This window comes from Argiope bruennichi, chromosome 9 (genome assembly GCF_947563725.1).
Source record: "Argiope bruennichi chromosome 9, qqArgBrue1.1, whole genome shotgun sequence".
In the NCBI taxonomy this organism is placed as follows: Eukaryota; Metazoa; Arthropoda; class Arachnida; order Araneae; family Araneidae; genus Argiope; species Argiope bruennichi.
Genome location: NC_079159.1, coordinates 73,590,545 through 73,604,965, shown reverse-complemented (window position 1 = coordinate 73,604,965; position 14,421 = coordinate 73,590,545). Strand labels below are relative to the sequence as shown.

Sequence of the window (14,421 nt, the reverse complement as noted above, 5' to 3'; positions counted from 1 at the left end):
CCTTTTTTTTTTTTTTTTTTTAAGTAACGTTATTTCACACAATGAAGTTTATATATCTTTTAGAAAAAAATTAGCGACGCCTTATTTTTGAAAGACAGAAATACATGCTATTCTAATCACTAAATGTTAAAACTTGGGTTCATATTTTTTAACTGGTCGAATTTCAAATACAGTTTGCTCTAAAATCAAAAATAGTATTTTGGTTGAATATCATAATTCTAAAGTACCCATATATTTTTGATCACAAAGTGTAACTTAAATTATGCATTTTCCATAATCTTTCTTACTTCAACCAAAAGTCTACAGTTACAATTTTAAATTATTTCTATATGGTAATTTTGTTGCTCATAAATTAATCTAACCATCATATGTATACCTTATTGTACAATGCCCGAGTCCTACCTTTACGTACCTTACTTTTATTTAACAAAGAGTAGAGGCTATAACATGGAGTTTACATTTGATTATAGAGGCTATAACTTGGAGCAGAGACATGGAGTTTACATATGACCTATGACTTAACCCACGAAGACCGGCCTGCCCTACAGGATGAAAGACATAAATAATTGCCAGAGAGAGAAATGGACTTGCTAGTCTATCATTACGTATGTATCCACACTAACATATCTAGCTTACGTTGTATCTTACGTTGTTTACTACAGCTTTTGATAAGCACCTTTAAAGATTTTTTTAAGAAACCTGGGAAAGAGAAAATCAAATATAATAATTCGTACAATTCTAGAGAAGTATTTTCTGAAAAAAAAATCTGTTTAGAACTATATAAAAAATGGCAAATATAAAATATGGATTACAAAGAAAGGAATTCGAAATATGGTTTATAATTTTGTAATGGCCTAAAATGAATTTCAACCTATCAATTGAAACAAAGAAAAAACCCGAAGAAGAACATTTGAGTATTTTGTAAGCTGCAAAATGCTGCAAACACGCTTCATAATTTTATGCTGCAAACACGCTTCATAATTTTCCAACAGAACGTAAGAAAAAAAAAACAGTTTTTTTTTAGGTAAAATAGTTTTAAGTTTTACTAATATTTAAATCTTCTTTATAAAAGATCGGAGACGCATAGTTGAGATTCAATTTTTTCTCAGTATCAAATATCGAATCTATGTAAACATCAGCGCAAAAAACAGAAGATAAAAAAATTCAATAAAAAGTCTGTTATCATTTTGTATCACGGATCTTTTTATATGCAATATTAATTTTCCTTTATAAAATGTAATATATATAATTTTCCTTTATTAAATGAATTTTTTAATCTCACAATTTATAAATATTGAAAAGTAAAGATAAATAGTTGTTACATAAAATAAGATACATATAACTTTAATAAAAAGAATGAACTACATTTTTTTGTTCACACATTAAAAATATCCAAATTTCAACAGTCTGCCTTACTTATTTTAAAACAAAAGTTTCTGCTTGGTATAAAATCTGCAAGTATGTTTATTTTTCTCTAATAAGTATCCATATGAAAAATTAAATAAGAGTTTTAAGTACAGTGTGAAAGATATGCAGGTACGATAGCCCTATATAGGCCTATTTATATTACCATTTTTTTGTATATTACTATTTATATAATATATTGTAATTTATATATTATTATATATTACTATTTGTATCGTACCTTTATAATGGATAAAGGTACGATACAAATAGTTTTTATAACTTAAGAATGTATGTATATAAAATTGAAACTGAATTAAAGTAATAACACACAGCAAAAATCATCAAAATAGGAAATGTTATAAAAATGAATCCATTTTATCGTAGATATATGTGCATAATCCCCATTTGAAAATGAGTTTAAATCTAGATCCATAACTTATTTAGAATCAAATCCGTTAAGAGATTGACACCTTGACGGATTTGATAGATCAGCGTGCCTATAGATGCGAAAGCTGAAATAAAGGTAAATAAAATTTTGTACACAATTTTAGCATTTAAAGTGTTAATTCGTTAAAATATTGACCGTTCTGTTAAATTAAATTATGCAATCTTGCAAACATTATCTCAAAAATACATTGATTTAAATAAATAAAATTTGATATTTGATTTTGTGACTACAATCGTCACAATTTTTGCTTCAACCGGGGGAGAAGAATCATCTAAAATGCATGTTTTGTTTTCTTTACTACTGCATATACAATTCTGTGTCAGTTTACAAAAATCACCACCGTGAGTGGTCTTCGCAAAACTTTCTCGTATACTCTCTAATAAATTTGTAAGAAAATGCCAGAAAAAGCCTTACATGGCACAGGCATGTGCAATATTTACGAAATATTAACTTTTGACATGAATATAGCACTTTTACTGAATTTATCGTATGATACTCGGCGAGTAATCCCTGCCTTGTTGTTAATAATATCCAAAAATGGAATTTGTGTTTTAGACATGTTTTTATCAATCGATTGATACAAAAATTTGATACCAAATTGTACTTGAAGTCACAAATTCTCAAACCAAATCTGATATATTTAAGTCTTTGTGGTTTTGAATTATTGAGTTTACTTATTTCTGAAAGTGCAGACCGACAGACAGTGAGCCTGTAGTTGGATTTGGCTCAACATTGGTCATGTATCTACACTATACATGTTAAATCTGTGTTCTGAATTTTATCTATTTTGCCGTCTTCGTTTTGTAATTATCGTGTAAACTTATATTCGAACAGTAGGACAGACGACCTTCCTCTGAACAGATTTTGTCCAAAATTTGATATAAATCTACAATTTTGGTGCAAAGACCGTATACCAAATTTCAACCGTCTATCTCAAAGCGTTTTTGAGTTGTTTTTGTCACAGACAGACAGACATAAAGACATTTTCCAAAAAACGTTGAGATTCGTCAAAATCTCGATTTCGAATCTTTTGATGATTACTTTGGTTTTTCTATACTATATAAGTAAAGAGAAAGTAAAAAGACTGTCCAAATTTCAACAGTCTACCCTACTTATTTTAAATCAAAAATTTCTGCTTGAAGTTGAGAAACAAAAATTCTTTAAGTTATATTAATTCTTTGTATATTAATTTTTGTATTGATTACATAAATTCTTTGCATATTTTTTCTCTAATATGTTGTTGTTACTTATGACACTTTACAAGCCCGTTGACGAACTGTCAGCGATTTAAGCCAAGTGGGCAGTAGTTTCTGAGGACAAAGCCCCTGAGCACTCGAGGGCAGAAGTCTGACTTATAGCTCATATAAAGATGACACATACATTCGCTTGCACAACCCCTTTCTTTCACATACCTCACAGAGTAGAGAACAATCATGCCCGAACCAGGACTTGAGCCCGGGACCCACAGATCACGGGGAAAGACTCGCTACCCCTAGGCCAGGTCGCCGGCTTCTCTAATATGTATCTATATCCACCATACATTATATTATCCTTTTATCCATATGCGTTTATCCATCCATAAAATCCATATACTTTTTTAAATAAAGTATAAAATGTATACAGGTACGATACCCTTATACAAGTCTATTTATATTGTATATTTTTTATGTACTGTATTACTATTTGTATGTCCCTTTATAAAGGTACAATATAAGTAGTTTTTAATGAATTACGAGAAGAAATTATTTACGTAAGAATGTATATACATAAAATTGAAATTTAATTAATGAAACACACAGCATAAATAATTAAAATATGACATACAATAAAAATAAAGCATAATCCCAATTTGAAAAACCAATGAAAACAGGTTATTTTTTATACAAATTTAATTTTTAATTTTCCTTTATTGGTTTAAATCTAGATTCACATTAAATCTAGAGCCAAAAGACGGCTTGATGGATTTGGTCCATTAGCTTGCCTGTAAATGCGAAAGCTAAAACATTGGTAAATGAAATTTGGTGTAAAATTTTAGTATTTAAAATGTTTATCTGTTAAAAATACTGACCATTTGTCAATCATGCTTATGTATACTAGAAACTACTAGAAAGTTTTGAAATTATTTCATCATCTGATGAGCCTATTATCGTATTCTATCTTCTATGGTCAAATAATGCTGTCCAAATAGGTTTTGCCTATGAAGAAAACAAATACATCATTTTTCAAGTATCATTATGACATATAGTCTAACCTTAATTTTTGAATTTCTTTCTGTAAAATCATTCTAAAACATATTTGTATTTAATGACTGTGCAAAAGTGTCCAAATGAAACGCGGCATAAATTGTCTGATTTTTATACTAACCTTGAATGCAAGTATTGCAACCAATGATATGATTACAGCTTTCGTCTTGAAAAATCAAATATTATGCTATCTAGTCATTTTAAATTAACTATAAAATGATAGGGCGCAACTTTACTGAAAAGTACTGCAACTTTTTCTGTTTTTTCCAATTTGTTTGAGAAAGTAATAGTTTTACGAATCAAGAAATTTAACAAATTGATCAAAATATTTACAGAAAAACATTTCAATTTTTTTTTCAAAAATATTATAATGCTAATTTGGTTTCTAAATTAGAGTTTGTCAAAAATGTCTTTATCAAAAAATGTAAATTTCAAATGGAGACAATTTGACTTCATTATCCTTGCATCGTCATGGATACAAGGATAATGGGATAGTCATTGTATTAAATGAACCCTTCAGAGTTTTATAAAACTCAGACTTAAAGACTCGGAAGTACAGAATTTTTGAAATTGCAGTTATTCGTTGATTTATCATAGAGCAGTTCAGCTTTCCTTTGGGTCTACCTCAAATTTCAACTCTAAAATATGTTTCGAACAAAAGTACTTCTATGTGTAGTTCTGATTTCAATGACTCTTGCAAGCTTTGTCGGTAAGATATGCTTTCTTTATTATCTTTAAACAGTTATATAAATAAATTTGATTAAATTTAATTTTAAAATAATTCCGAAACAACGTAGAGACGATTATTATTCGAGTTTTAAAACCCATATTTTTTAAAAAAAGCAGATTTTTTTTTCCTTTCTTCTATATTAATTTTTATTAATGCAGTGCTACCATTTATCAAAATAAAACTAATGAGCATTTTGGATAACAAATTTTTATATTAAGGCAAAAACATCCATTACTGTTTTGAGTTAAATCACAGTATGTAGTTCTGAAATATTTTGAGTATAAAATGAATTTAAAATTTTCTTTTTTAGCTACATCTACGTTTTATTTAATGTTTATATTTTTAGAATTACAGTATAAACATCAATACATGCTTAGAAATGGTTGATAGCATACGACTAACTCATTATAATTGCTGGTATGCGAAATATATAAAGTGTCTTTGATCGAAGAGAGTCGAGAGAGCAACAAATGCTTAGAAATGGTTGATAGCATACGACTAACTCATTATAATTGCTGGTATGCGAAATATATAAAGTGTCTTTTGATCGAAGAGAGTCGAGAGAGCAACACATGCTTAGAAATGATTGATAGCATACTACTAAACTCATTACTAATTGCTGGTATGCGATACATATAAAGTGTCTTTAATCGAAGAGAGTCGAGAGTGCAATACAAAGAGAGCAATCGTAAAAAGATTCGAACTCGTGGTTTCGATAAATTTCCATATTTCAAACCTCTCTGTGACCAAAAACAAATCTCTATAATTATGCCTGTCTGTCTGCCCGTCCTCTATCTGTCCATTATAATTCCAAAAAGACTAGATGGATAAAATTTGGTATGTAACTTTATAAAGTATTTGTAGATTTCTATCAGACTTTTAACAAATACATTTGGAAGAAGTCTGCCTGTCCGGCTGTCCGAATACACGTGAATACGATAATTACAAAAAATAAAGAGCTAGATGAATAAAATTTGGTTCCCAGGCTTAATATCTAAATTGTGGATACGTATAAAAGCCGAAACTTATCTGTTTAAGAATTCACGGTCTGGTGGTCGGTATTTTGCATGCTTGTAAATACGACAACTCAAATGTGAAATGAATTTAAAAATATATATATAATAAATTTGGTAAGGGATCTTGAGACTACAATTGCAGTTCTTTATCACATTTTTGTTCCAATCGGTAGCAAAAAAAAAAGTTTACAAGATAGTAATTCGATTTTTGAACATAGCATGCTGGAAAAAAATCGCCAAAAATCGCAGGATAGATTCAATAAAATTTCAGAATCGCGCCAACGATTAATATTTCCGAGCGATTGCTCCCTATTGTTATGCAAGACATCGTGATCTTGCCCAAAGTACGCAAGCGAAAAGGAGAAAGTTTGTTAAAGACTATGCGAGAAACTTTTGTGGAGATCATTCTGTTAGGTTTTGATTGCTGTTTTTTGTTTCTTTAATATATCTCAAAACTAATTTGAACAATATTAACCCATTATCAATTCTTTTGAGGAACTTCAGCGTATGTTTGACAACCTAAATTAACAAAACATATTTGAAAATATTCTTTGGGCAAAAACAACGAGTGGAAGAGGTCTCCCCAAAGTTTTCTCACATACTCTTCAATAAAGATGAATTTTTAGGCGTGTTTCTCCCAACAGATTGGAACCAAAATTTGACATAAAACTACAATTGTAGTCACAACATCTCATACCAAATTTAACATATTTAATTTATTGTGTTTTTGAGTTATCGCGTTTAATGCTTCTGAAAATAAAGATCGACAGATGGTCGATCCTTTGTTGTATTTGACTTAGAAATGTTTGTTGTATTTGACTTAGAAATTTTAGAAATGTTCATTATGGATGTTTAATCAATGAACTGAATTTTATCTGTCGAGGTCTATTCATTTTTTTGGTTACCATGTTAATATATATTCGAACAACAAAACAAACCTCTTCCGCTGAATGAATTTTGTTCAAAAGTTGATGGAAATCTGCATATTTCTTGTAAATACCATGTATACTATTTCATCCGTCTAACTCAGAGCGTCTTTGAGTTATCTTTGTCACACACAAGATGGCGAACATAATACTAAAATTATGTTTTTCGAATCCACGGAGGTCAAGAACGCGGAGAATCGTCTAAGTCACGAGTTTGACTTTTTTTACGATTACTGTATTTTTTCTATTCTTGGTATACAGAAAATAAAAACATATTTACTGTATTTCCTTGCATTTTAGTTACTTTTTATTAAATTGCAATTAATATAAATATGTATATACGTATGACAGAATTACAATGTTAAGCGGCAAAATAAAGCCTGTCGACAAACTTGGCGACCATTTGGTGACATGGCGACGGATTTGGTTACTTTGGCGACCAAATAGAAATTACTGGACAAATTTACAAATAATACTACAAGTTTTTAAAAATGTATTTGAACTTGAGTGGATGAATAAAAAGTATTTTATTAACGACTGAAAATTTGAACAAGATATATATATATAGACAGGATATATAGATATACGCAAAAACAAAAGTATTTATGTCTAATACAGAGCAGTTATCTTTCATTTTTAACTTTCACAATAAATTAGGAGCAGTGTTCATTCCGAAAATTTGGCATATTCTCATCAATAAAAATGTTATTTTTTTCCATCTCTATAAAAGACTGAAATTTGTGAAAGGCTGCAAACACAAAAAAAATCAACACCCTTTTTTTTTATTTTTAGAATTCTCCTCATGAGATGATGAATGAATGATGATGATGAAAACAATGAAAATAATTTGGATTTTTACTGCAGCAATAAAATGTATTATTGTAAAATGTGTAAACCATTCTTTAAATAACTTTAAAAGTATATGACAATTAAATTAGTATCATTATAAAGATATCTGTTTTAATTATAAAATGATATCAAATTCATTTTCGTGTTGTAATGTTTTAGAAATTTATGGCAGAAATTATGCTTAGTTAAAAAAAAAACTTTTTTTAAGAAATTCATACCATTCCCATTTTCTAAAATATATCGGCACCAAAGTTAACAGATATAGACTAATACTCTTTCATGTAACGTCCCAGCAAACACATACATATTCTCTTTTATTATTGATAGAGATAGAGAAAGATTTTTGCAATGAATATGCTAAAAGTGAAGTATCTAAACGATGTCCTAAAATCAGCGCAAGATTTCAATTTGCCACCATTCGTGCAGTATATTGTTTTCAACCGTATTTAAAAAATCATTTGACAGCTGATAGTTTAGTTAGTAAAAATGGAGCGTTACACGAAAGAACAATTTATTTTCATTGTTGAACAGTATTTCAAAAATAACGTCTGGTAGCCACAGCTCGAAAATTTCAGAATGGGCCCCCTAGATCGTGTGATTTAGCACCAATGGATTCCTTTTTATGGGGTTATTTGAAGTCAAAGGTCTATGTGAACAAGCCTACAATACGTGCACATAGAAGGAGGAAATTCAACGCTGCATCAAAGAAATTCAGCCACATATATGCAAGATAGCCATGTAAAATTTCTACAAAAGTGTGTGTATGTGCTGGCAAAACTTTGGAGGTCATTTTCCCTATGTGTTCTATACATAAACCTATCCTTTGTACTTTACGATTCAATAGAAATGAAACAATTTTTAAAAAAAATCGTATTTTATTTGATTCAAATCTTGCGTTAACAAGTTGTTCTATTATGCAACGCTCCAGTTTTTACTAGCCCTAAATTATCAGCTGTCAAATGGTTTTTTTAATAGGGTTGCAACACTTTACTGTACAAATGGCGGCATATTCAAATCTAATGTTAATTTTGGGACACACTTTAGAAATGGTATTTTTGAGGTGCGTGTCTTAATAACCATTCTTCTTCTTCTAATTATTATTATTTTGCAGGGGCGCAAGACAATAGTATATGTTACCTTCCGCCGGAAACCGGCCCCTGCAGAGGCCTTTTCTTCCGTTATTATTACGATGACAGTAATGGAAGATGTGAACTGTTTAGATATGGTGGATGCCGAGGCAACGCCAACAATTTTAGAAGCAGGGAAGAATGTGAAGATACGTGCGTAGATTCAAGTAATTCATCAGGATCGTCAGACGACTATGGTTCAGGTACTTCGACAGATTTATAGTTGTGTTGCTTTAATTCTTTATCAACAAGAAAAATTAATTTATATATAAATAAAATTATATATATATATATATATATATATATATATATATATATATATATATATATATATATATATATATATATATATATATATATATATATATATATATAATTTGAGCATATTTGATAGACTAGCATAACTTTTTGAAAAATTTGTGATATATATAAATTATTTCGTTTAAAATTTTAAATATTTGTTTAACTATGAGCATCAGCATGGTGATGCCATTTTAAATCATTTGTTACGAATTCCATTTTCCATTCATTTAATTATCTGAAGCTTTAAGAAGAAAAGATGGTAAATTTAGCCTTTAATTCTAAGATTTACGCTCATTCCACAATAAATGGGTATATATTAGGTCTTTTTAAACTACTTTTACCACTCATTGGCTTTAGGTGAGAGAAAAAATTGTGATCTACTAAAAATATTTCCAAGAAACGGAGTAATGGAAAATAACTAAACTAAAATTCAAATAAAAAATATTTATTTATCAAATTTTATTTAAAATTAATAAGACAAGACTATTTTCTCAGTTTTTCAATTTTTTTAAAAGTCCCCATTATTTTCTGGTATTTCAGTATTTTTCTTTATGTGACAGCATGCTGGATATTCAATCAGAATTTAAGGATCTATGGAACATATAATTAGAAACTTTATGCTACTAATTTTTTTTATTTTGTGTCACCAAGAGCGACTTTGTGTTAATAATACTTTATTTTATGTTGATCAGTAGATTTTGTGTTACTAATGTTTTATTTTATGTCGATCAGTACAAAAAAGGTAAGAATAGCGATAATTTTATTACACATTTGTTTCGATTGACTTTTTTCATAATTGTAAAAAGGAATTTTATAGTTAAATTGTTATTTATTTCCTGATTCCTGAAAGAATCTTATAATTTTGTACACTGGTGTACTTCATTGATAGAGCATTTCAATATTTTCAGAATGTATTTAGAAAATAATCATTTAATTATGGCATGCGCCTATGTTCGGGTTGAATTTTTTGAAAACTAAAAACACTAGTTATATTTTCAAATGTTTACTAAAAAGGATGGAAAAACAATATCATTGAAACCAAAATATAAAGTTGAATGATAAAAGTTTTAAAAAAACTAGGAAAAAGGATTTTTGGCAGAAAAGATGAGTAAAGAAAAAATATTTTAGTTTAAAGGTTTATCAAATGATTTGCTTTAAGATTTGCAGATAGTTTAAGCAATAAATTACCTTTATTTTAACTAAAAAATGCGTTATCTCTATCCGTTCTTTAAATATTGGAGTCCGACTGATAAATAGCACGAAATTTTCACTTTTTTCGAATTGTAAAGTATTTAAACAACTATAGAATATTTCTAAATGAAGGGCTACAAATCATTTTAAGTAATTATTATACCAAATTTAAACAAAAAAATGAGCATTATATTTTAATTTATGATTTTCTTATAAAAAATGCTATTAAAGATTAGAATTTGAGAAATTAGCATTTAAAGATGTAAAATACACTTACTAATAAATAATTGGACACCTATGATAAAAGAGATATAAACAATTTAATCATATTCAATAGTTGATACGACCTCCACCTGAGACAATGCTTTCCAAAGTGTTTAGATGAAATACAGTGGTATTTTGTTCCATTCGGCTTGGAGAAGACATACAAGTTCTTTCATCGATTTCGGATGGTTTCCGTACAGCTTAATTCAGCAATCCAACTCGTCCCAGATGTTTTCTATAATGTTCAAGTGTGGACTCCAGTAAAGCCAGTTCAGTTGGTTCACCACATTGTCATCATACCAATCCATGGTGGACCTCGCAATACGATAAGTGGAGTTGTCATCCTGGAAATAACGATTGCCACTGCGTAGGAAGCATATTATCGTCTAGAATAGTGGAATAGGAGTCTGCGTTGCGCTTATCTTGAATTGTGATCAAGGGTCCCAGTCCATACCACGAAAAACACCGTCAGACCATAATTCCACCTCCGCCAAACTTTACTGTAAGCACAATGCATTCTGACAAAAGGCGTCCTCCATGCATATGCCAAAACCAGACTCTGCAATCACTCTGGTGGAGATTAAACCCTGATTCATCACTCCACAGAACCTGTTTCCACTGACTTACGGCCCAATTTCGATGTGCGCTGCACCATCTCAAACGAGCAGCTCGGTTGGATTTTGTAATCAAAGACTGATGGGCTGCAGCAAGACTATGGAAACCAAGCAAATGTGTTATCTTGCCGATGGTATTTATCGAAACAACAGACTCGGTTGCTTGTTGAAACTCCCGGAGTATGTGGGTCATCGGTTTAGTGTAGTTTTTCCGAATTTCTTTGGACAGCACTTGTCTGTCCCTGTCTCTTAATTTCGTGGATATGCCGGGTCGAATCACATTCAGACAATCATTATTCCCCTTCCATTTCTTAATCACAAAAGCTACTTTCGATTTTGGAATGTTTAACATTCTAGATATGTCCCTTAAGGATTGACCATTTCCATGATATCCGACAATTATGACTTTCTCGAAATCAGACAACACTTAATTTCGTGGCATCTTTCATGCAATTTATGTCAGTGTTGTTTCCTACACGATTTTATACAGACAACTTTTCAAACATAAAGAATAGTAAAGTATAAAAAATCATTTTTCCGCAAAACATCGACTCTCAAACGTAGTCACCAACATTAAATTGCTTTTAACACCATATGACTAGCGTTGTTTAGTAATCAGTTTGAAAAAAATTTATTTTAAGAATAATAAAATTTATAACAATGATTTATAAATCAAGAATTAAAAAAAGAAAATATTTAAAATAAAAAAATTATCTTTAATGCACCTATAAAAATTTGCCTTTAATGTTCTTTATTCATTTAGAAATATAAAATTATTTTTAATTTATGTAAAAATATTTTTCTTACTTTTGAAAACAACTAAGATATTATTTTTTAAACCTAAATTCCTATATTTGATAATTTTTGTAAATTTCAATTATTTTTTATAATTTGAAATATAAACAGAGAAATCATTAAAAATCCTCTCAAAAATTTAAAAATATTTGTTTTTCTTTTATGAATGAATTATTAATTTCAAAGTAAAAGTTTTTTTTCAAGCATTTTATGTTTTTTGTTTATTTATATTTAATTTTTATTTTTTATTTTTAGATGGATCTTTCATATAGAATTAAAAGAATCAAATCGAACAAAGAACGGAAAAAGTTGTCTTTTTTAAAATTATAATATGTTCACTATTAAAAATATGAATTTCAGCATATGAGAGTACGACTTTGAATACAAAAGCTTGATGAATGGCGGATTTTTGGAATGTTTATTATATTATATTATGATATGTTTTGCAATGTTATGATATTTTGTTACTTTTACATATGTTTAAAAAATTGTTGAAATAAATTTGTTGAGCAGTTTTCATAGTTGATCTTTCTTCTTGCAAATGCGAATTTAATTTTTTTAATAAATAATCACCAATTCTCGCAAATAGTTTCATCAGTTTTTATTTATTCCATGAAAGAAATTGTTTAATGTTTGTTATAGTTACATTTATCTGGTATCATTTTTGAAATATATATCAATTTCTATACTGACAAAAAAAATGCTTATTATTGAGTAAAGTAAGATACAGTTAAAGAAACTCTTATTCTGAAATTTATTAAAGAAACACAGTTATCTTCCTTATAGAGGATCATGCCATTTCAAAATGTTTTGATAGAGTTGTTTAACAGTTGTGGGATCTTAAAGATTCAGTGCATCATTTGTGCATTTAATAATTAGGCTTAAAATAATGATCGTATATGCCAGTAGGAGTATATAAAAGGCAAATTAGAAATGATTTAGAAAATATATTACATTTAGCTAGACAGAGTTTGGATAGAAATGTTCTATTCCCTTCCACAATCATTAGTCAAACACGCACAGCATCACAGATATATTTAATTATCATGCTTAATATACCATGTAGCTCTTATGAATTTAGTTACAGTATCTTCATATATTTTTTATCTTTCTATAAATGAATTGTGATTATTCAGAGAAGAAACTATTAGTTTTGAAACTAGTGGGAGTGGTTTCCCCAACACTTTCTCGCATACTCTCTAATAGCCAAGCCAGAGAACACCTTACATGGCACTGGCGAACAATAGTTACAAAATACTTGCTTTTGGCATGGAATTTAGCATTTTTACTGAATCTGTCTTGTCATCCTTCATCAGCTATTTGGCGATTAATGCCTGGTTTGGCGTTAATAATATGTCAAAACCGAATTTATATTTTAAGCATGTTTTCTTCAACCAATAGACGCAAAAATTTGACCCAGAACTATACTTGTAATCACAAAATCGCATACCAAATTTGAACTATTTAAGTCATTGCATTTTTGAATTATCATGTTTACTTCTTTCTGAAAGTACAGACTGACAGATAGTCAACCGTAGTTGAATTTGCTTCAAAATTTGATAGGTGAATTCATTATAGATTTTAATTCTGTGTGCTAAATTTTATTCAGCTAGCACTCTTCGTTTTGTAAATATAGCGCAGATGTATAAGAGAAAGCAAAAAGTGGCAAAGTGAGCAAATAAAGTTGAACGGTGCATAAATCTAATCAAAATAAATATTTAAAAGAACCATAATTCTAGGTGATACAAATAAACATCTCTATATGTTATGATTTAAATGAATCATTCATATATTAGCTTAATTCTAAATTGTGTATTTAAGAACGATTCTGAATGAACACTTTACATTTATTTCGTATCTAAGATCCTCAATTTTTATCTAATAAACTGTTTCATTTATGAACAAAGCAACACAATTTTCGAAAAATGCTAGTTAAACTAATTATAAAACAATTAGGTGGAATGTCTGCAATTATAAATAAATTCATTTATTTTTACATATCCTATTTAAAAGAAGTCTAGAATATTAAACGAAACGTGACAAAAGTAAGCATTTGTTCATTTATTTTTCCTTAATTCTTTTATTTATTTCTTTTCCTTAATACTTGTTAATGGGCAGCGAAAACTCAACAGCAAAACATAAAAGCAAATTAAAAAAATGTCACACTTCTTAACACTGCTACTTTGTATTTCAGAGTTTCATTATTCGAACTTTCTCATGCAAAAGTGTGCTTCGTTGAATGTAAATCTTGCTCACACGGTATGGACTCGCTCCGGTTTTTTTTAGGACACCATATTCTTCTTCAGATGTCACCATCCATTACGGCTGGCTATTTATTTAGCAATGATAAACGAGGAAGACGTTTGGTCTCAAAGACAAGCACCTGATCTGAATTTAATAGATGGAGCGAACAGTTTTCCTTTAAAGCCGCTTCCGCATATATTTTTTTCCACTTCCTTCTAATGTATTTGTGGGCTTTTCACCTTATTTGCTACTTTAAATACATTA

General features: G+C 29.2%; 1 protein-coding gene across 1 annotated transcript; it reads left to right on the top strand.

The window, feature by feature from the left end:
- The first annotated feature begins 4,646 nt into the window (after positions 1-4,646).
- Positions 4,647-12,430, top strand: LOC129985274 (PI-actitoxin-Axm2b-like). The gene is made up of 3 exons (XM_056095244.1): positions 4,647-4,807; positions 8,731-8,949; positions 12,169-12,430. The coding sequence occupies exons 1-3, from the start codon at positions 4,744-4,746 to the stop codon at positions 12,183-12,185; spliced, it is 300 nt and encodes a 99-aa protein (XP_055951219.1). The 5' UTR covers positions 4,647-4,743; the 3' UTR covers positions 12,186-12,430.
- Positions 12,431-14,421: the final 1,991 nt, after the last annotated feature.